This window comes from Pteropus vampyrus, unplaced genomic scaffold (genome assembly GCF_000151845.1).
Source record: "Pteropus vampyrus isolate Shadow unplaced genomic scaffold, Pvam_2.0 Scaffold97, whole genome shotgun sequence".
In the NCBI taxonomy this organism is placed as follows: domain Eukaryota; kingdom Metazoa; phylum Chordata; class Mammalia; order Chiroptera; family Pteropodidae; genus Pteropus; species Pteropus vampyrus.
In genome coordinates, this window is record NW_011888878.1 from 5,634,321 (window position 1) to 5,658,060 (window position 23,740).

The 23,740-nt window shown below is 36.8% G+C and overlaps 1 protein-coding gene across 1 annotated transcript in view; it reads left to right on the forward strand.

Annotated features, from left to right (window-relative positions):
* Positions 1-23,740, forward strand: part of SLC9A9 (solute carrier family 9 member A9) — a 514,150-nt gene that overhangs the window by 261,056 nt on the left and 229,354 nt on the right. Inside the window, exon 9 of the mRNA XM_011364440.2 lies at positions 7,159-7,247. Within this exon, the coding sequence (XP_011362742.1) occupies positions 7,159-7,247 (89 nt within the window). The remainder of the gene's footprint in view (positions 1-7,158; positions 7,248-23,740) is intronic.

Genomic DNA, 23,740 nt, shown 5'->3' on the forward strand with positions numbered 1-23,740 from the left:
TAGCCAACATATTAATGCTAACTGCATTCCCTATGCCATGCTCCCCATCCCCGTGACCGTCCATCAGCTACTAATTTGCACTTCTTTAATTCTTCACCCCATTTTCCCAGCCCCCCCAAACCCCCCGCCCACTGTCACCAAATTGTCAACTATATTTGTGAGTCTGTTTTTGACTAGTTTGTTCTTTTTATTCCTTAGATTCTGCATATAAGTGAAATCATATAGCGTTTATCTTTCTCTGTCTGACTTAAATAACTTCTAGATCCATCAAAGCAATATCTTTTTCCATCTCCTTCCTTTTAGTCTGTGTGTGTCTTAATCTGAAGTGAGTCTCTTGTAAGCAGAATATGTAGGGGTCTTGTTTTCTTATCCATTTAGCCACCCTATCTTTTGGTTGGAGCACTTAATTCTTTTCCATTTAAAGTACTTATTGATAGGAATGTAGTTGTTACCATTCTTTATTCCTGTTTTTGATACATGGTTTTTCTTTTTAAAGAAGTCCCTCTAACATTTCCTGTAATATTGGCTTGGTGGTGATAAAGTCCTTTAGTTTATTTTTGTCTGGGAAGCTCTTTATCTGTCCTTCAACTCTAAATGATAGCTTTGCTAGATAAAGTATCCTTGGTTGTAGATCTTGGGTCTTCATCCTCTTGAATATTTTGTGCCAAGACCTTCTGTCCTACATAGTTTCTTTTGAGAAATCAGCTGCCAGTCTTATGGGTATTCCCTTATAAATAATTATCTGTTTTTCTCTTGCTACTTTTAATATTCTTTCTTTGTATTTAACCTTTGGCATTTTAGTGATGATGTGACTTGGTGTGGGCCTCTTTGGAACCCTGAGTTTTGGAATTCTCTGAGCTTCCTGAGGTTTTATGTTATTTCTTTCACCAGATTAGGGAAATTTTCCATCACTATTTCTTCAAACAGCTGTTCAACATTTGATTTTCTTCAGTTACATTGATCAGAAGAATATTTGGACCCTTAATAGTGTCCCATATGCTCCTTAAATTATTTTGATAGTCTTGACATCTTATCTCTTGCCATTCTTCTTGTGTGTCCTTGGCTTTCCCATCCTCTAGATAGGGCATTTGATCCTCTTCTTTATTCACTTTGTTTATTTCTTTTAATATACTTCTCATCTCAGATAATGTGTTCTTCATTTCAGACTGGTTCCCTTTTATAATTTCCACTTCCACTTTTATGTTTTTCTATCTCTTTGTTGAAGTTCTCACTGAATTTATCTATACTTCTCAAAAGTTCATTGAGCATCTCTGTAACCAGTTTTTTGAACTCTGCATCTGTTAGATTACTTGACCCCATTATATCTGGATCTCTGTTCTGTTCACTCATATGGTTTCTGCTTCTTTGTTTTCCCATTTTGACTGCCTTTCCATGTCTGTTTCTATGTCCAAAGAAAGCTCCTAAGTCTCCCGGTCATATTAGTGTGGATGGATGAAGTAGGTGTCCAGTGGTACAGTTCTGAGAGGGGTTCAGCTACAAGCCAAACTTAGCCCAAGCCTCTATGCCTCTGGAGCCACCTGTTAAGATTCGGCAAGCAATCTACAGATGCTGTGCTTATAGTTGCCTCAAAAAGTCACACCAGTAACCGAGGCCAGCTGCCTCCAGTGTGAGTCTAGGCACTGCTTAGCAAGGAGCACCTGACTTGATGAGGATATATCTGGATGTGGCTTTGGTGGGGCCGCGAGTTGGGGGAGGCAGGGTTTCAGGGAATCCTCTGGGCTGAGCAACCTATGTTATCCAGTTTGATGATGGCAGGGCAATGGCAGCTCTGTGTCTGCACACTGGTAGAAGGGAGGGCTCAATAGGGAACAATGAATTCCACCAGTACTTCTGTACAGAGTGTGTCTCACCTTGGCCCTCACTCCGACAATGTCTTCCTATAAGTCCCTGGTGCCCCCTGCCTGCCTAATAGGCACTGCTGCTCAGAGCAAGCAGATCTGTCACCACAAAAATCCACTCATGGACGCAGCCCCTATAAGAGGCATCTGCTGCAGCCTCTGTCTCACTCAGCTGCTTGAGACTGGGCAGCCCTGTGTCCTCACCCCGTCCTACCTTCTGCCATTGCAGGGTGATTTCTCGGACTTCTCCCTAATTGTCTGGCTTGTTCATCTAGATCCCAGGTGACTTTTCCTTGCTGCTGCTCCTTGTTTTTATCACAACTTTGATTTGGTCGCCAGAGGAATGAACAGAGCCTCTAACATCTATTCTATTTTTTTTCCTCCACCTCACTTTTTAAAAATACCATCTTCAGCCACAAGTAGAATAGAAATAAGACTGAGTCTGGTCCTCTGGAACTTGACATGGCATCTCAGCTGCCATTAGCATCTCTCATTGTTCCATTTATAAAAGGAGGATACAGGTTGTATCTTATTTCCACATGACAAACTGTCAATCGTTTCAGAAAACTATCAAGTTTTAGAATAAGAAGGGACCCTCAGGTGAGTACTGGTCAAGATTCAGTCAGAAAAAGAACTGTCTAGCTGTTGACAGAATTTAATGCAGGAAATTGGGTATATAGATGATAGAGAGCTGAAAAACTATATAGGGGACTCTGAGGCAACTAAGTGGTAGCATTTGCAGGAAGCAAGTGTGTAACTCCTGAGACTGGAAGAGCAATAGGAAGAGAATCTAGAAGCTCCTAAGAGAGAGCCACTGAGCTGGGACCTAGACCTCTGAAGACACTGCCTGGCTGCTGCAGCTTTCTCTGAGAGGGTCTAAAGCTGTTCTGGAAGTTCAGGAGAAAAAATAAATGAGACTGGAACCAATTTCCAAAGCTATGGTGAAGAACCATTGCTGAGCTGCAGCTGATAAGAACAGCAGCAAAACAGGGAAGAGTGAGGCCTTTTCTCCCCTCTTGCATCCCAGCTTCCTTCTGGGGCTCCATACTGGCAGAGTACAACAGCCTCTGGCAAAGATGTGGTCTGCAGAGTCCCAGACCCAGGATCACAAACCCAAGAGGGGGGTTTGGAGCTGAGACACTATAGTTTGCTGCTTGGCCCAAAGAATACCTGAGAATCTGTAAGACCGTTGTCTAGGGCTCCAAATAACATTGGTGCAACTCATACTAGCAGGCATAGGTATGTAAAAATATGACAACTAAAATGCACTTTTGTAAGGTAGAAAACTGTTAACCTTGAATCTGTTTAGATGGCAGAGAATTTGACAGACAATAGATGTATTTGGACAAGCCATTTTCAAAATATGTTTGTCTCGTAAAAGTCATACTAATTATTTTAATTTGTTTGAGATAATTAATTACCAAAGTATAGAATTTTGATTATGTTAGCATTAAGGGTCAGATCAACTTAGTTATTTTATTTTAACTACAACATCAGGCCTCTGGGCATATAGGCACACTCTTCATTGTTGCTTTTGTGTCATATCCATATAGAACTTTAAAAATATTAACAGAAAACTGTCTGTTGGTGTTCTAATGGAGGCAAGAAAATGAAAATTAATGGAGCTACCAAAGAAAATATTCTCAAACAAGATACCCAGCCAACTCAGATATGTTATCTTCATCTTTAAATCTCTATTTCCCTGGGACATCAGAAATAATATTTTTAGATGGCTTAAGATTACCTTAACACATTCACAGATGGTCTAATATAGTCAGAAAAGCATGGGGAATTTGTAAAATTTGAATCTTAGCTCTGCCACTTTCAAGGTGACCTTGAGTAAATTACTTTAGTTTTTACTCGTTACATGTAAATAGAAATATTCGTTTATTTATTCAACAAATACTTGCTGAGTACCTACCATGTGCCAGACATTGCTCTAAGGTTTAGGGACCAGTGAATTCCTCTGCACCCAATGAACTTTCCATTGTAGCACAGGAAGGCAGAAAATAATCACATAAATATATAAAAAGTTAGGTGTCAACACAGACTAAAAGGAATGGGTTGAAAAAAGATACTGCCTTGATGAACCTAGAAAGTATTGTGCTGAATGAACTGGGTCGGAAATAGAAAGATAAATATCACATGATTTCACATACATGTGGTATCTAAAGAATAAAATCATCAACAACAACAACAAAAGTGGAAATAACTCATATAGATACAGAGAATATTTAGAGGGTTACTAGATAAGAAAGGGGTTGGGGGAACAAAAAGAAGGCAAAAGGATTAAGAAGTACAAATGTATGCTTATAGAATAGACATGGACATGTAGGGACATGTAGCATGTAGCATGGGGAAGACGGTTAATAATGTAATAAATATGTAAGGGGGAAGAGGTGTACTAGATTTAGTAGGGTGATCACTTTGCAAGTTATGTGGATCTCTGATCACTAGGCTATACAACTGAAACTGGTATATTATTGTATGCTAACTATAATTGAAAAAAACTCATTGAATTGTACAATGTAAATACAAGCAACTAATTGTCTATTATATTTCAATAAAGATGGGGAAAAAGAAACAAAAAGAACAAACTAATCAAAAACAGAATCACAAATATAGAGGACATTCTGGGGATGGCCAAAGGGGAGGGGGGTTGAGAGCTGGGAGAATGGAGTGAAGGGTTATTAGTTGATAGATGGTCACAAAGATAGGGAGCATGGCATAGGGGATGCAGTTAGCATTAATGTAATGGCTACGTGGAGAGCTAAAGGAGGAAAAGAGTAATTAGGGGGATCATTTTATAAACTATATAAGTGTCTAATCAATGTATTGTATACTTGAAATAATAATAATAATAAAATTAAAAAATAAAATAAAATAAAATATTAGGTGTCAGTAAATAATATGAAAAAAATAAAGTGAGATAGGCAAGTAGAAATGATGAGAGGTATCACTTTTATAGAATGAATAGGAAAAGCCTGTCTGATAATGTAACATCTTAAGGAAAGGAGGAAGCCATGTGGATATCTAGAGAAGTGCTTTCCGAACACTGGGAACCAGAAGTTCCCAAATAAAAGAGAGTGTAATAGGAGATGAGGTCAGACACCTGTAGGAAGGGGAGAAAAGGGCAGGACCAGATCCTACAGGGCCTTTCAATTATAGGATTTCATTACAAAATTTGGAGCATATCATCAGCTAAATCATCTGAATTTTCTTAAAATAACTGCTATTGCTGGGTGGAAGATATAGACCATGGGGGAGCAAAAAGGGAAACGGTGGGGGGAGGAGGCAAATTATGAATCTATAGCTGTAATTTAGACAAAAAAATTATGGTGGCTTGGAAAGGGGTGTTAGAGTAGGAGGTGTTGAGAAGTTGTTGGTTTCAGGGTAAGTTTTGAAGGACAAGCCAACAAAATTGCTGATGTACAGAGAGAGGAGAAGTAAAGGGTGATCTCAAAGTTTTGGCCTTGAGCAGCAGGAGAAATGGAAATGCTATTACTGAGAAAGGGAAGACAATTGGAAGATCTGGTTAATCTAATCGTGCTAAGCCTATTGTGAGATAATAGATCAATGCAATAAATAAAATGATGTAAACAAAACTAGTGCAATCTTGACCCACAGTAGTTCAGCCAATCTTAGTCCCTCCCTCTCTTATGGAACACATTTGGCTCTTCTTCTTGTCCTCAGAATGCATTTATGCACTACGCACACATGCTCTCATCTTTTTTATTTGCTACTTTTCCCCAGATCAATATACGGTCAAAACATTTCCACTACAGGCGAGGGTCACCTAAACCTCACTCAGAAAAATCTCCAACAAACTACAGAATCAGCAGAGATGATAACTTACATTTTTAAATAAAGGAAGAAAAATATTTGATACCGAAACAACATGAATGGCAATCCTTCTAATACCTCAAAGTACTTAGAAAGCCTCAGGACCCTAAAAGTTTTCCCTAGTATTGTTTTTTTTTAATAAAAATTCTGCAATGAGTAATATATATTTTATAAGTATTTTTTTCTTAGAATTTCTGAGAAGAACCTAAGAAACTGAAATGTTACCCAAAAATCTATAGAAAGGCTTATTGAATATATATTTCTTGGCAAAATTTTCTGGTTGTTTTTATTCTTTTCCTTAAATTTTTGAAGCACAATATTTAAAGAAAATAAGTAATGTAAATGACGAGGCACTTCTATTAGGTAAATATGTCTTAGCAATATTTTATCCAAAGTCAACCCCCAATTATATACCAAATATATATATATATATGGAGAGAGAGAGAGAGAGAGAGAGAGAGAGAGAGAGAGGCATACAGTCTACATAAAAAAAAAATGCTTAGTTCTTTAAAATTCTTTATTGCAGATTCATTTGAAATGTCAGTATTCAGTTCACATATCTCTGTACTCTTAATCATTAGCATTTAATTTATGAGTGTTTTTATTTGAAACGTTTCTGCTGCTTAAAATTCAATCCAATTCCCTTGGTCTGAGTTGAGGAATACTTACATCTTATATTTTTCTCAAAGCCCTCCTCTATGCCCAATTTCCCATAATTAACAGAATATTTAATCCAAAATAGAATGTATCCTCCGCCCCGACTTCCCTACCCCAGCCCTGGGTCAATAACACACGGAATAACAGAGCCTGGGGGAAAATTTTTCCTATGGCTGCTACTCCTCTGTCCCCAGAAAGCATCTAGTGTATGTGTAGCTTCATGTGGGATTTAAAGGTGGGTATAATAGGGGCACACAAGGACCTACCTCTCTCTCTTTCTCACTTGGCAAGAAAGGGCATTGGCAAGACAATAAACCCTTGTAGATTTCACATGTTCGTGACTCATGGTTTTTAATACTAAATTATGGTGTGACAGGAACTTCTTCAGATTCCTCAATGTACCCAATGGAAAGCAAATGTCTGAGCAAATACGCGAGCATTTAGTATAAAAGCAGTGAAGTAGTTGGCACTGGCTATGAGATGTCCAGAGTCTACTATATAGTCTTTTGTTCATGTTTTCTCGAGTACAACTTTCCTAACTTGTGACCAGGGGATCATTTATTCTCAGGAAGAATCTACTTTTTAAGGCTTTTCTTCAGGTTTTTTCTTTAGATTTAATCCTGCCAGACCTATGTCTAAAGCAAGTAGCAAGGTTTACCCTGGCTTCATTATCATAGTAGTTATTAGCTGCTTTAACTCTACTGTCACCAAGTTCACCTCCTTCTAGCTGGGATAGCCTTACCCTTTGACTTAGATGGGAAAGAAAATTGGTTTTGACTGATATGTTTTTGAATTTCAGGGATAGTCGCTGTTCTCTTCTGTGGAGTCACACAGGCACATTATACCTACAACAATCTGTCACTGGATTCCAAAATGAGGACTAAACAGGTAAAAGAAAATTCACTATAGGCTTTGTCTCTTTTTTCGGTGTAATGGTTATGTAGCAATGCTGGCAGTGCACTCAGAATGAATTTCATTAGTAAAGAAAGAAAATAAGCTTAAAGCTTCATTATAGGTTGGATATTTATAGATTTTTTCTTCCTCCAAGATAACCATGAACAGTTCTCTTGGTAAGCAAAAATATAGTTATAATAGCCTCACCCTCCTGAGAAATGTAGAATGTAGATTGTCAATCTTGAAGATGAAAGGTCCACAGCCAGTAATAATTCACAGTCACTTACTTCTAAAAGCATTATAAAGCATGTGAGAATGGGTAGTTATATAGACAGAAGGAAATGAAGAAGTGTAAGGAAGCAATGTTTGGTCTTTAATTGGGTGTTTTCACTTCCAAGTAAACTCAATTGCCAGTCGTCACACAAACAGAAAGTATCTCCCATGTGCCAAGAACACATCTGTTTAGATATTTACATATGAACATTCATAGATTTCTTCCACAAACATTTGCTGCACAGCCTTTGTATGCCAAGCATTGTGCTAGGTACTAGGAATAAAAAGACAAATAGTATGTGACCCTGCCTTCAAGAGGTTCATTATCAAATAAGTCTGTTGATGAAGATAAAGGTGTATAATGAACTGTGGAAGAACTATCTCTAGAGGCTGTTTGGGGAGCATTCAATAAAGCATCCTCCCTTAGTTAGAATTGGGAAGGTAAGAAGGAAGTTTCCAGAGATGATACCTGATCTGGAGCTTGAAATACAAATAGAAGTTAATTATGTAATCATGTGGAAAGAAGGGAGGGATTAGCAAGTAGCAGGAGGGGCATTTGAGGACAAAGTTCTAGCATGGACAAAAGCTCTGAAGCAGTAAATTGAAGCACTGTAAATAGTTCTGTGTGGCTAGAGAATGGGGAAAGGCTGAAGCTCCTGGGGTACAACGAGCAATAAAACCACAGATATGACAAGAGACCAGCTTATAAAAAGACTTCCAGTGGAATATTACTCAGCAATAAAAAATAATAAAATATTTCCATTTGTGACGACATGGATGGATCTAGAAATTATTAAGCTAGTGAAATAATTCAGACAGAGAAAGATAAATACAGCATAATTTCACTTATATTTGCAATTTTAAAAATCAAAACAAATAAACAAAACAAAAACAGACTCATAGAAACGGAGATCAAACTGATGGTTACCAGAGGAAAGGTGAGTAGGGGATGGATGAAAAAGTCAGAGGGGAGTATAGTCAATAACATTGTGATAATTTAGCACAGTGAGAGATGGTTTCTAGACTTAGTGTGACAATCACATTGTAAGATATATAAATGTCGACTCACTATATTGTACACCTGAAACTAAGATAGTATTGTATGCTAACTATACTTTAATTATGTATAATTTTTATTATACATAAAAAAAAAACTTTTATGCCTTGTAAAGGAGTTTAGACTCTATCCTAAAGTTAATGGAGAGTAGCTTAAACAACATTTATCATTCCACAGTTTTAGAGCTAGAAGTCTGAGATAAAGGTGCTGGTAGATTTAGTTCTTTCTGAGGGCTGTGAGGAAGAATCTGTTCTATTCCTCTAGCTTCTGGTGGTTTTCTGGCAATATTCAGTGTTCTTTGGCTTGTAGACACATCATCCTGATTTTTGCCTTCATGTTCACATAGTGTTCTCCTGATGAGCATGTCTACCTCCACATGTCCTTTTTTTGTAAAGACACTATTCATATCAGATTAGGGGTCCACCCTACACCAGGATGACCTCATCTTAACTCAACTAATTACATTTTACACTTTCAATGACCCCATTTCTAAGTAAGGTCACATTCTGAGGTACTGGGGGTTAGGACTTCAACACAGGAATTTGGAGGGGCGGGGAGGACATCAATCAGCCCAATAACAGGAAGTCATTAAAATATCCTGGGCAGAGTAATTTTAGGATAATTGGATTTCCATTTTATAAATATCACTCTGGCAGACAAGAGGAGGATGAGTCAAATAGATTTGCATCAGTGAGCTTTTGCTGTATAACAAACAACTACACAACCCCTCCAAGTGACGTTCAGAAATAAACATTTATTTTTCACACATCTACAGGGTTCAACTATTTTGAGGTGGGTTGATCTGGGTGGCTGTGCTTGTCTCAGGTGGGCTGATTCACGTGTCCGTGGTTTTGCTAGGGCTGTATTCTAGGGCAGATTTGGCATACTTGGTTGGAGCATTGTACGTAGTGCCATGTGTCTGTCATTCTTCTCTTGGCAGAAAAGCAAGCCCCAACATGTAAGTCCATTTCAAGCCTCTGCTTGTATCACATTTCCTAAATATCCTATTGGCCAAAAAAATCTCATAGTTAACCCAAGATCAAGAGGCTGAGAACCCACCCAAGAACTCTGCAAAGTCACCTACCTCTCCGCCCATTAGGCTAATCACAAAGATGCAACTTCAGAAATTTTAAATACCCCTGGTTTTAAAAAATGGGCAAAAAAACTAATATTAATACCTAGAAATCTCCAATTTATAGTTTTCTAGGATCCTTTTAATTGTGGAGAAAACTAGCATTATCTAGGGTTTAAAGAGAAATGTCTTGGGCTGGCTTTTCCTGACCTCATCTGGTTTTCTGAGCATTTGTATTCTGGGATCTGAACTCTATTTAAGGACATGCACTTTTAAGTCATGCTATCTAGACTGCTCAGTAGAACTTCAAAGATAACTCACCTCATAGCGAGACAGCAGCCCAGCACCTAAAGGAGACAAAGCCAAAATCAGTGCCCCACAGCCTCTGTTCTCCTCTGAATGACTTGACAAGTGCTCCCTGATAGACTGCCAGCATCTATTCTTATAGCACTCTCCTTTAAGAAAGGAGGTGTGCTCATTCTTTAATATCCAGATAGTTCATGTCTTCATCTTTGTTCCCCACATCACCTTCTTTCCTGGATGCCTGGTTCATAGGAGGAGCTTAATGAATGCTAATTCCTTTCCCTTCCTTTCTCATACCTTTCCTCACTTCTTTTCTTTCAGGACCTTTCATTTTCTATTTATTTTTTCTCTCATAATATATACATATGTCATATAGGTACATATTTAACCATACATGCACATATATACAAACGTATTCCCACTCTAGTCTACAGATTCTGAGGTCACCACTTTGAAAGAAATGAGATCCAGCCTTTTAATTAACTTCACAGGTCAGAGGTCCTTGTTCATACTTGCAGCAATATACAAGCAAAGTTCAATCTCCGTGTTGGAATCAATTACAAATTGTAAAAATTAAGTGAGGCAGATTTTGTAGAATAACTGAAGCAGCTATTTTCTCTCTGAAACATGGAAAGGTTTGGAAAGTGTTAGATGATGACACATAGCACAAAACACAGTGCCTTTCTCTGTGTCTCCCTACATCATGTTCACTGACAATTCGGGAAGTAGCAGTTACACAGCCTCTGTGCCTCTGTCCCCAGGGAGTAAAGGATGTCAGTGAGTGAAGTTTAGGGAAAATTCATGAAAATCAACTTTGTGTTATAAAATGCAAAAGCGATATGATTTACAAAGGAATTTTCTTTGTGGACTATACCAGCTAATCAAATACCTAGATCTGGATACAAAGACTATTAAGAATTATATATCCTTTATAGCTCCAAGAATGAGTGTCTTTTTAAAATTGTATTTTCACTTTAAAATATGTTTTGAAATTAATAATGACCTAGATGTAGGTGAATTTATTTTCACTCCAACCTATAAAAAACATGTAACATCACTATGTGTTAGGCTGAAAGCAGCATCATGGAAACACTCTGGTTCTGTATCCACCATGAGGATTTATATTTTGATAGCAAAGCATTTTATTAAAGAGCATATGAACATATGCGATAATCCCTTTCCTTAGACTTGGAGTGGTTCTCTTGCTTTAGGGTGTGTACAAGCACATCTAGACAAATACTGTAAGCCCTGACTCTTGCCCTAAAAACTAAGATCTGCTAGACATACTTGAGATGAACATCAGCACACAGCCATCTTTGGGCCTAAAGTTCTCACCCTGAACCATCCAGAAGACTGCATACAGACCCTATGACCCCACTCACACAAGTCCCAGCCTGCCTCTCAATCCCTTCCTCCCTCGTGCCATCACTCTCTAGGCAGGCATGGGACCTGGTAAACTGGGCCAAACACCAGAGTGTTTCCAAGGTCTTTACCTTGCTAAGGCTAACTTACTAAACCACATACCATTCTAGTTAAAAAAAATTTTAAATTCCAGTTAAAATAATTTCTCTTTCCTTTCCTATAGTTCCAACCTAAAAATTACTTCCTATAGACACACATAGGAATATAATATTAATTTAAATAATTAATATTTATGATGCATTAACACTTATGTTATTTACTTTCCATTTACATTTCTACCTAAAAGGTAGCTCTTCTTATTATCACTTATTACCTTCATTCTTTCAACTAATATATTTTGAGAGCCTACTTTATGCCAGCCACTGTTCAAGTGGCTGGGATACAAGAGTGAACAAAAAACAATATCTAGTAGAGGAGCTTTATAGTAATCAAAATAAATAAGCTAAATAGGTAGCGTGTTTATGGCAATAAAGCAGAGAAGGAAGCTAAGGGCATGTATATGCAGAGGCGGAGTTGAAATTTTAGATAGGCCTCAATAAGAAGGTTATAGTTGAAAGAAGTGAAAGAGGGAGCTGTGTGTACATTAGGGGCAGAGCTGTCCAGAAATTGGGAATGACAAATATAATGGAGACCTGGGGTACGGTAACCAATGTGGCTGAGGTAAAGTGAACTAGGAAAGAGACAATATCAGGGCAGTGACAAAGGATGGGTCTTGGAGAGCCTTAACAAGGTGGGAAAACACTAGAGTATTTTACATACAGGCATGGCATGATATGATTTAATTTTTAAAAGAATGGAAGTACCAATTATTATCTGGAGAAGACTACAAGATAGACGGTTTGGTGGACAATCAGAAAATGAATGTTGACATGTTAAAGTTGGGATGTGTATTAATCAATAAAGTTGTGCTGTTGAGTAGTCAGTTAGACATGAAATACTAGAGTTCAAAAGAGAGATGTTGGCTAGAAGTATAATTTTGGAAGTCGTCAGCATAGAGATGGTATTGAAAACATGAAACTGGATGAGATGTCTAAGGGAGTAATAGAGGAAAATCCAAAAACCAAGCCTCGAGGCACTCCAATGGTAAGAGGTTGGAAATCAGTGAAGGAGAATACAAGTTAATAGTAAGTAGGGAGAAGTAAAACCAAGAAAGTATGGTGTCCTGGAAGTCAAATGAAGAGAGTGTCTCAAGAAAGAGCACAATAGGGACTTCCAGTCAAGGAACGGAAGAGGATATCTCATAAAAAGAAAAACAAACAAACAAAAAAGCTAGGGTAGCAATACTTATACCAGACTTTAAAACAAAGGCTATAACAAGAGACAAAGAAGGACCTAGCGATTTCGCTACTGGGTACTTAACTGAAAACCCAAAACACTAACTTGAAAAGACATATGCATCCCTATGTTCACTGCAGTATTATTTACAATAGCCAGAATGTGGAGGAAAACTAAATGTTCATCAATAGACAGATGGATAGAAAACTAAATGTTCGTCAATAGACAGATGGATAGACAGGTGCATATATATAATGGAATATAACTCAGCCATGAAAAGTGTGAAATTTTGACACTTGTGACAGCATGAGTAGTCCTAGAGGATATTATACGGAGTGAAATACGTCAGACAGAAAAAGACAAATACCATATGATTTCACTTATATGGACTCTAAAAAGGAAAATAAATGAACAAACAAAACAGAAACAAACTCGTAGATGCAGAAAACAAACTGATGATGGTCAGATGGGGGTGGAGAGTTGGGGAACTGGCTGGGAAAAGTGAAAGGTTTAAGAAGTACAAATTGGCAGTTGCAAAATAGTCACAGGGGCATAAAGTATAGTTTAGGGAATATAGTCAATTATATTGTAATAACTATGCATGGTGTCAGATTGGTACTAGGCATATCCTGATGATCGTTTTGTAAGAAGTAGAAATGTCTAATCACTATATTGTACACCTGAAACTAAAATAATATTGTATGTCAATGGCAATTGAAAAATAAAAAATTATTGAAATTTTTTTTAAAAAAGAGCACAATGGATTGTGCCAAATACTGTTGAAAGGTCAAATAAGATGAAGAACATGAATGTCATGACACTAATAAAAACCATATCGGTGGAGCGTCAGGATAAAAGCCTGATTATTGTGGGTTCAAGAGAAAATGTAAAAAAAAGAAATTGGAAACTGCGTGTTTAGACAAGTCCTTCAAAGGAGTATTGCTGTGAATGGAGAGCGGAGAAATGAGATGATTGCTGGATGGAGAAATGAATCCAGAAGAAAATTCTTTTTATTTTTAAGGCAGAAAAAATAACAATACTTGTTTATGCTGATGCGAATAATACAGAAACGAGAATACTGTGTGTTAAATGGTTTGCCAAGGCTTATTAGTGAGAGAGGCAAATTTTTGAATATGATATTTTGACTTTGTAGTTCAAATTATTTTGCTTTTTACTAAATATTCTTTAATTATAGCTGGGATAGTAGCAATTGTGAGGCTTAGCATCATTTATTCAGTAAATCTTGAATGGATAGATGGATAGATGAATGAATAAATGAATAAATGAACGAATATTTGGATATTTTATTATACTTTCAGCTAATTCACATAATAATTTATGTTATACTTAATTCTATCATTTTTGAAAATCTACCAATTTCAGTGCATTTTAATTTTTTACTAAAATACAGGTTGGGATAGACAGATATTTTAATGCATTTATTTTTGAAAAGCCAGATTTCTTGTCTAGCATTTATGGGCAAACAATCTCATCTTCATTACAGCAAATTCTTTCCAGATGCTTATTTTATTTCTATTCCATCATATGATATTTTTAGTGTTTATCACCATTGAATGGAAAAGCAGCAGTGCAAATCCAAATTTAAATTTCCAATAAAAATTAAGACAATGAGAGTCAAATTGGATGTAGTGTATATGACTTTGTAAGAAAACCTAGAATGTAGGACAGGCCAGATAATATGGTGATAAGAACACTTGACAGAGAATCCAGAAAGCTGAGGTTGCCCCTCCTCTCTACATCTAATAGAGAGGACTTGGATAATTAATTTAATACCTATGAGCTTTAGTTTTCCCATTTGTAAAATGAATGATGAACTATATCACTGGGTTATAAAGATCATTTTCTAAACCTAATATTCTGTAACTTGACATAGAGTGTAAGATATGTATCTGGTTACTTCTCCCAGACTAGAATTGGACGGAGAGCACTTGCTTACAGACTGCAATGCATAGAGATGAGAAGAGGAATCAGAATTTGCCATTGATCTTGAGGACAAATCATAGGATAGCCTTTTTCAATAAGGTGTCAAATTAAATCCAAGGATGAAGCGATCAAAAATCAACGTCTCTGATTCAAACTGGGATAAAAAGTTTCAATGAAGGCCGTTTCCCAGGAAACTTTCTGCCGTTAAGTTAATGGTTACAATGGCTTTTTCTATGACTGCCTGGGTATAGATTACAGAGCTTACATTGCTACCACTCAGTCTCAAGTTCTGACTGAAGGGCTTTCAGGCTTTTCAATTCAAGTGTGGACTGAGCATGGACTAAGCACCACATGATTGTGTGGCAGGGACTGTGCTAGAAACCAGGAAGACAAAGGCAAATAAGACATAGTTTTCACTCTTAGAAGCTCCTCATAAGCAGAGGACACACACACACACACACATGCACACACATACACACACACACATACATGCACACACACACAAACAACACCCCCATGTGGCAAATGTTAACTTAGGACCACAGGACTGAATTGCTTTCTAGAGACAATGTGTTCAGGGGAAGCTGATTTGTGAGTTGGGTGTTTTGGAGCAGGGTATAAGGAAAATTCGGAGATTATCATTCAGATTTACTAAGGGAATGAAAGCAAAGAAGAAATGGTATGCAGAAACATAAAACTAAGAAAGAGCTTGACAAGTCCCAGAAGCAAAGAGGTAGCACATTGTGACTGGGACCCAAGTTGCCTTGAGGAAGTAAGTAGGAGTCTGTTAGGGCCTCTGGTATAGGTTGGGGGCGGGCAGGAAAGTGAAGGATGTGAAAGGGAGCTAAGAATTAAAGTGGAGAGGTGAGTTCCGGTGAACTTTTCAGTGTCTCACTGTGCTACATTTAGGAGAATTATGCCCTATAAAGTTAATAATTGCTTAAGGCTTTTCGGCATAGGGATGATGATAATAATCAGATCTGCCAAGAAAATCAGATCTGTGCCTTGCAAAGAAAATGAAGGTAGCATTTTGGAGGAAATGACATCAATCATGACACCAATCTCACTGCTCACAACACTTGATTTTGATAACTTGCTTACATATTTAATGTCTAAATTTATCTTAATCTTCTGTGGCTCTGGACAAATTTTTGTTCTGCTTAACCTCTCAGGATATTGCAGTCTATATGAAAGGTTTATGGAAATTTACCATTTGTTTTTTCTTTGAACTTAGGAGTTCATTAAATTCTTGCTGAATTAATAAATAAATGAATAAATGAATTATGACCATTAACCTTTCAAGACAAAAAATAAGAGAAACAAGATATGCTAATTAATGGTTTTATTTAATTCTGAAATGATGCATTAATTTAAATGTAATGACTTGGATGCAGAAAGCAAATGTCTGGAGTAATCCTGAAATATTGAAGGAAAGATCAAGTACAATTTTATCTATTACTTGTGTGAGTTTCCTTCAGTGTTCTCTGCCTTATTAACTTGTATTACAGTGATTTTGATTGTGGTTTTGTGCATTTTTTTTCTGCCATTTTTAACAACAGCAGGCATGTTTCATTCCAGTTACCTATTCTGAGATACAGTTTCATTCCAGTTACCTATTCTGAGAGAGAGTGTCATGGGTAGCAATGCCTCTGCCTCCTGGCTTCTGAAGTAAGATCAAAGATCTCCATAAAGCATAGAATTGCGTTTATTTTTTAACTTTAATTACATTTCTCCTGTAGAGACTTCTACCACTTTTCTTCTTTCCTTCATTCAGTTACCTTTAAAAATAGCATCCTAGTAGGATTGAATTTATAAATGATAGCAAAGTGTTTAAATTTCCCCTTTGCTAAGCTGGTGATTCTTTTCAATGAAAGTCATTATATTGTATAATGGACATTTAGTAGTTCAGTTCATAAGTGTTCTCTTTTATGTGCTAATGAGAGTGGAGGCCCATATCATGGCAAGACCACACTGTATTTTCAATTCCCAGAAAGAATTATTGTCTGCGAACCCCTAGTTAAGAAGCCTTACTCCACAATTAATTTGCATTATAATAGGGACCACAAATGACCATTTGGCAAATTCAGTAGCAGTTACCTCCTATATGGCAGGTACTGGGGCCCAGAAAGAAACAAAGCTAAGACATGAACCATGCCTTTTCCCTGTTTCATGTAATATTTTTCTCTGATAAAGTTGTAATTGTACTGTAAATTCCCAATTAAATCTTAGCTACTCTTTTAACCACACATCTGTGTTTGTTTATCACAGTATATAATTGCAGCTGAAAAATTTTAGTCATAATATCCAAGAATTTCAGAGTAAAGTGGGACTATAAAGATAAACTTTTAAATGTAGAATTCTATTGGAGGAAACTGAAGCCCAAGGAAGTTCAATGACTTGGCTGGGTACAGTCAGTTCTCCAACCCAGGGACCAGCCTGGACATAGGTCAGTGCTCAAAGCACTGATCACAAGTTAAAAATACATAATACTTATCCCTAAAAGCAAGCTTTAGTTTATCAGTTATCTCTTACTGTATAACAAAGTATCCCAAAACTTAGCAGCTTAAAACAACAAACTTTTATTATTTTATATAGTTTTTGAGGGCTCCAAGCCCAGGAACATCAGCTTAGCTGGGCCATTCTATCTCAGGGTCTCTCATTTGGTTGCAAGCATGCTATTGGCTGAGGCAGCAGTGTCTAAAGACGAAAGGCTTCAGTTCTTCATGGTGTGTCTTCTGTAGGGCTACTTAGGTGTCCTCAAGTTGTGAAAGCTTACTTTACCCTAGAGTAAGTGAAATCAGAGAGAGAGCAAGAAGAAAGCAGCAATGCCTTTTATTAACTAGTCTCAGAAGTCACACACTGCCACTGCTGCCAGATTCTGTTAGAAACAAGTCACTAAGATAAGATCACACTTAATGGGAGAGGAATTAAGCTCCATCTCTTGAAGGGAGGAGTATCAAAGAATTGTGAACATATTTTCATACTACTGTGGAGCTTTATGCCATTTTTGCAAGTAATTTTTGATAATGGTTTCAATTTCTTATATGGTTGAATATTTAGATTTTCTACTTCAGTCAACTTTACTTTTCCAGTAAATCATCTATTCTCTCCATATGTTCAAAAATTTTAATAACATCAGTTCTTAAATCTATATTGTTCCATGCACTATAAATATATTTTATATAAATTGTCCCAATTAATATTCATCAAAAAATCCATGCTGTGAATACTGTCATTAGTCAGATTTTGCAAAGCCTTAGAAAAGTTAAGAATCTCACACAAAGACTAGAGTTGTACATCATAACCCATTATTATTTTTAATGTCTCTCTGATATATTTGAATATAGACCATTCTCAAGAAAATTATATGTATATATTTCCCCCTTTTTTAAATTTATGGAACTGTATATGATACTGATAATTTTAAGAAAGAGCATTTGGATTTATTTACCCATTCTACTATTGTTTGCCCTAATTCATTCCTTTCTCCTTTTATCACTATCTTTCTTCTTCCTCTCCTTGGGCTTTTCTTCTTTTTTCTTGTCCCCTTTAACAGAGAATAATGAACCCAAGTAACCTTGTCCCTGCTAACCACCACTCCTCCCCTTACTCTTCTTTTCCTTTATCAGCTTTAACACTGACCTGAAAGAGCCATAATAGGCAGAACCCAAAATGTCTTTCCTTTTCCTACCAAAGTATTGCTGCTATCACATCTTCTATTCTGTTCACCTCTTCATCTTGTGATAGATATTATATTCCATTTTCCCTTTTGCTTTTCTTCTTCTTCAGGATTAATCAATGTTCCATGGAGCTAAGAGTGATTAAGTATTATTATTATTTTCTTCTGCTTTTTCATCACCAGAATAAAAGCTCCGTATCAGATTCACCTTCAGGACCATCTTTATCTAGATCCAATAGGCATCATCTTTGTGGCCTATATTAATTCAACTTTAAATGTCTTGCCAAGATTCCGAAGTTTTCTCTTAATTTTTGTCTTTCTAATTTTTCAAAACCACAAGAAAGTATACTTATCTCATTCAGCATATTTTAAAATTTAATTTCTTTATTATATTTTACCCCAAATAATGGCCATGTATTCTTTTTCACTATATAGGCTTCAGTTCCTCAGAAAGATGATACTCTCTCGCTCTCTTTTGTTCTCTCACTCTCACTCTTTGTCTCACTCTCTTTTTTCTCTCAGTTTTTTCGCCTTCACACACACACACACACACACACAATGCCATCATTAGTGCTTGAATATCAACATATAAATATACATGATTTATGTCCTTCTGTGTATGGGTCTGATTCAATGCATAGTGGAAAACTTTATCTGACTAGGATTTAAGAGATCAGCTAGCCTGATCCCTGTTTTGATGGCATTCAAGACAGATGGTTGCTCATTATTACCTCAGAATTTCTAAGAATGGCAATGGCATAACCCCCTCGAATAGCCCATTACATTTTTATCACCTGTCTTGATAGGTGCAGGTATGAAGGGCCATTATAGTCTCATAATGGCATTTTGGGATGATAAATGGAAATTACTGTAATTTTTCTACTCATTTTAATTAAATTTTATAGATAGAGCACAAAAAACATCAAGGCTGAATATGTGAACTGGAGTGTGTGTTTGTTAAAGAGTGTTGCCAAATTTAAGGATGCTATTTCCTTGATGGTCTTGAAAGATGTAGCAAATGGATTTCATAAAATGTCTTTGTGCAGTTCCTTCAGAAGAGAAATTGAATTGCTTTTGGAGGGACAGCTCAAAAATCCAAAGAATCTCATCAGTGGAGGTATAATGCAGAACCTCCGAATAAAGTGCCCAATAGGCAAGTCTAATAAACGAGAATAAGAGTTTTCTTTTAGGAGAGTCACTTAATGTAATTGTTTTGGGTTACACTGAGAAAGAACTTGATAGGAGTCAGGAGTGGCCAACCCGTTCTTGAGGGAGAGGAGAATGTCCCTTGTAATGGACCTGCTTTAACAGTGAACACACAGGTAACACACTATTTCTTATTTTTCCACTTGTTCCAAGCTGTTAAAAACTATGCTTGAAAATATATATCTTTTACCATTTTGTACTCTCCCTTGCTCTATTCAGATTAAATTTTCAAGGACAAACTATAGGAACAAAGATACTTGATTGAAAATAAAAGAATTCTTTTGAGAAAGAATATCTAATCCTTTCTCAGTTATTGTAGGTAACAATTTGCACAACTCTTCTCTTCTCCAGAGATCTGTGAAAATGTGGGGTCGTTGGGACTCAGATTCTGAGAAAGGGTTATTTTTGGTTCCTAGGACAATGACTTTATACCTCAGCACTTGTCATCCTCCAGCTTGCTTTTCCCTTATAAAGATGCTACTCTGATGATAGCACAGAGGCCAACAACATAGGACCATGTTAGAAGATCTTTTGGCCAACTAGAAAGAGATGGGCAGAGAGAGGTGCAAAGGTAACTCCTGCCAAGTTTCAGTGTTCTGAGTTCTGATGCAGATTTCTGGATGATTAATGTAAAGTTCTTTGAGCAGCCTCCAGGGTCTTCCCTGGGACCACAAGGAAAACTATAGCTTAACTTTCTAAGCTCTTATGCAGGTATTCTCATATTGTGGTCTGCAAGCTGGTGATGCAGTTTGATGACATTGTCTATACTCATTTCTGGTGTAAATTAATGATTTACACCACGCTCTTCAGGTAAAACACCACCATTCTACCCATTTGTGCTGATTTATTTTGATTTTTTTACTTGTACCAAGTTGAGACGGGTAGTATACAGGAGTCTTTTGCTTCACCCAAGTATATTAGAGACTAAGAGTTTAAGATTATCTAACCTTCCAGGGAAAAATAGCCTGATTTTAAGGGAACATTTTTTTTTTCTCATTTGGCCCTACTGAATGTTTTATGTAATGGTGGGACTGTTGCTAGGACTCTGATATATGAGCCTGTAGAATAAGGCTACGACTTTCTTTAAGGGCCTTCTCTATGTTCTGGGTGGAAAACATCTTATTAAAGACTCTGGAATATTCACAGACACTACCACAGGTATCTAGCTCTAGTTTCTGATTTGCTCAAGGTGCCTCAAGAGAAAGAGCTCGAATTTTACCTGTAATTGGGACTCAGACATATAATAATATATGTGTGAGGAAGGTTTAATGAAAGAAGTCAGACACAGAGAGGAATAACTAAGCCCTTAAGAAGGAAATTCCTATAAATGAGAAGATGTCTGGTACAGCCTGAGGGTCAGCTACCTCTTGTTGGACCCTGTGAGAATGAATGTGCCTCCCCAACCCACCCACCTGCTGGCATGTCTGCAATCTGATGAGGACACTAATTAGTAAAATTGGGTGTGGGGAGGGCAGCATTATTTCACCACTGGAATGCTCCTCTCTTCACAGAATGTGGACAGGTAAACGTGAAAGAATTTAAGTGGGTGTCCAAGTAACTCTACTAAAGAACCATCTTTAAAAGAACTAGACACAAGAAAATAGAGCTCTCCCTATGGGTTGAAGAGAGATAGTGGCTGAGACCATGAGGCAGGTAGAAATGGGGAGCTTAAGGACCTTAAGGGGCCAGAGGCAGAAATAGTAGGTGCCCCCAAAGAGTGAGACCGAAACTACAGGAACTACAATGCAGCCAGCAGTGGAGAGCATGGTCAACAGTTTGGAGTAAAGCAAGGGCAGGTTGGTGCAGGTAACAACATTATGGCTGAATAGAGCAACCAAATGAGCAGCCAGATTAGAGGGATGGTAAACTTCAGTCTCTGATCATATATGCCACCCTGCTCTCTTCTCTGGGAAGCCCCCAGAGCAGTAATTCTCAACCCAGGCTGCACGTAAGAATCACTGAGGAGCTTTTACAAATAACAAATTTCTGATGCCTGGGCCCCATGCCCATGAGTTATGATTTATTTAGTCTGTGATGGAACCTGGGCTGCAATGATTTTTGAAGCATAACTAAGTGATTCTATAGAGTGGGCAAAGTTGAGACTCTACAAAGACACTGGACAGGGAAGGACTAGTGGGGGTCCTGTCATTTGGCAGATGGGAGTTTTGGATTCAGCAGATGGAAGCCAAACTGTCCAAGTGACTTCACGTGTGAACTACACACTGATGTGTATGGGACACTGGTTATACAATCAGGCAGCTCACTGGAATCACGATGGAGTTGTCAAAATCTCCAAGCCTGGTGCATTCTCCTAGAATTCAAATTTAACTGGCCTGGGCTGCTGCCTGAGCTGCAGAACTCTTTAAAGCTCCTCTAAAGAGGAGCTTCGAACGTACAGAAGCACTTGAGAATCAGTGATCCAGGGGGCATCAAGGTCACTGATAAAGTTCCCTTGTGGGATTCCCACAAATATTTAAGGTAAAAGAAAACTTTGGAGGGACTTTATATTCTATGTGAGTATGTGGAGACTTAGAGCCATCGAGATTTGGATGTTCATATAAATGTCCATATATTCATAGGCAGGACATTTCAGAGACATTACCCAAATAAGAATTTTCAAGTTCTTAGATCTGGAAAGGCAGTCACACTGCCCGAATCAAAAAGAACAATTGACAAATCTTAAAGGGTGACTTGCTCACCTATCTGGAGCAAATAAATAGAGATTTCACTCAAAGATTTATAGACTCAGTGTAGTAATCACAGCATATGAAGCTGTTACACTACATAAAAAATGGGAGTTCAACAAAAATGAGTTATTTACTTTCACTTACTTAATCTTTAACATGGTAGAATGTAGATTTGATTAATATTTATTTAATACCTACTAGGTGCCAGTCACTAAGGTAGGTTAGTGAAAATTAGTATATTTAACCCTCATGACAAGAACTGGTGAGTTAGGTCTTATTAGCAACTATTTTACTGAGGAGAAAAATGGGATACAGAGAGAGTAAATAATTTCCTGAGAAAACACAACAAATAGATATGGATGGGGAAAATGGGATTTGAACAGAATCCAAGTCCAGTTCTTTTTCCACCATACCAAGCTGCCTTTCTTTCCTCTTTAGTGACTTAAAGGTATCTCACATCTTAACTCTCATTTTTAAGTTTTAGTTTCATATAGTAATTTATTTATGATGAATTTCATAAAATACCTTTGGAAAGTTGCTAAGTATAGAATCTATATGAATGTAGGCTATCTATATGAATTTACACTATCCTACACTATAGATATTTCTAGGAAAGAGAATTTTTTCCACTTTTTCTTTACCTAAAATTACTTGAAGGTCCAATATTTTCTTATAGTCAATACTTTTGAGGCTTGAGAGACTAAAATCAAATCTCTAATGTCATCAACCAAGGAAGCAGTGTTTCTTAAATGACAGTGATTCTAATCAGTATACTCTGCAATGTATGAATTGGGAGAAAATTTGCCATGTGGATTTCTCAGAAGCAATGGCTAAAGCACACTTTGATAATTTTCAGAACTGTGCAAAAGAAGAGTAAAAATTTTTATATATAATGAGTTATATATAAAGAATCAAATGAGTGTTTAAAGTTATAAACAATATGCAAATATTATACATGTTCGTGTTAGGAATTTCAAATTCTTTAAAATTCTCAGGAGCTTTCATATTAGAACACTTTATTCTACTCACTGAATTTTTTCTCCACATAGAACATATTTGTATCATTAGTGATAAATACTTTAAAAGACCATAACAAACATATTCAACTACTTGGAAATAAAGAAAATTCTTTTTCCAAAAGCATATGTTAGTGCTTAATTTTAAGCAAGACACATAGTGTTTTTCAGAGTTAAGTAAGTAAGTAAGTAAGTAAGTAAATAAATGAATGAATGAATGAATGAATGAATAAATAAATAAATATAATACTTGTAAATTTATTGATGATGTTCAACTGGATGTGCAAATATACCATCCAGACACCATTGCAGAAAGTGATAGGATTGAAGCTAACTCTAGGTTATACTTTTAACATGAATCTTTCTTTTATGAAAAAAACACTAAAATGTTTTTGTTTTTAATTAAATTTATTGGGGTAACATTGGTTAATACAATTATATAATTTTCAGGTGTACATTATAATTTGACATGTGTATATTCTATTGTGTGTTTACCACCCAATGTCCAGTTTCCTTCAGTTACCACATATTTGATCACCTTTACTTACTTTAC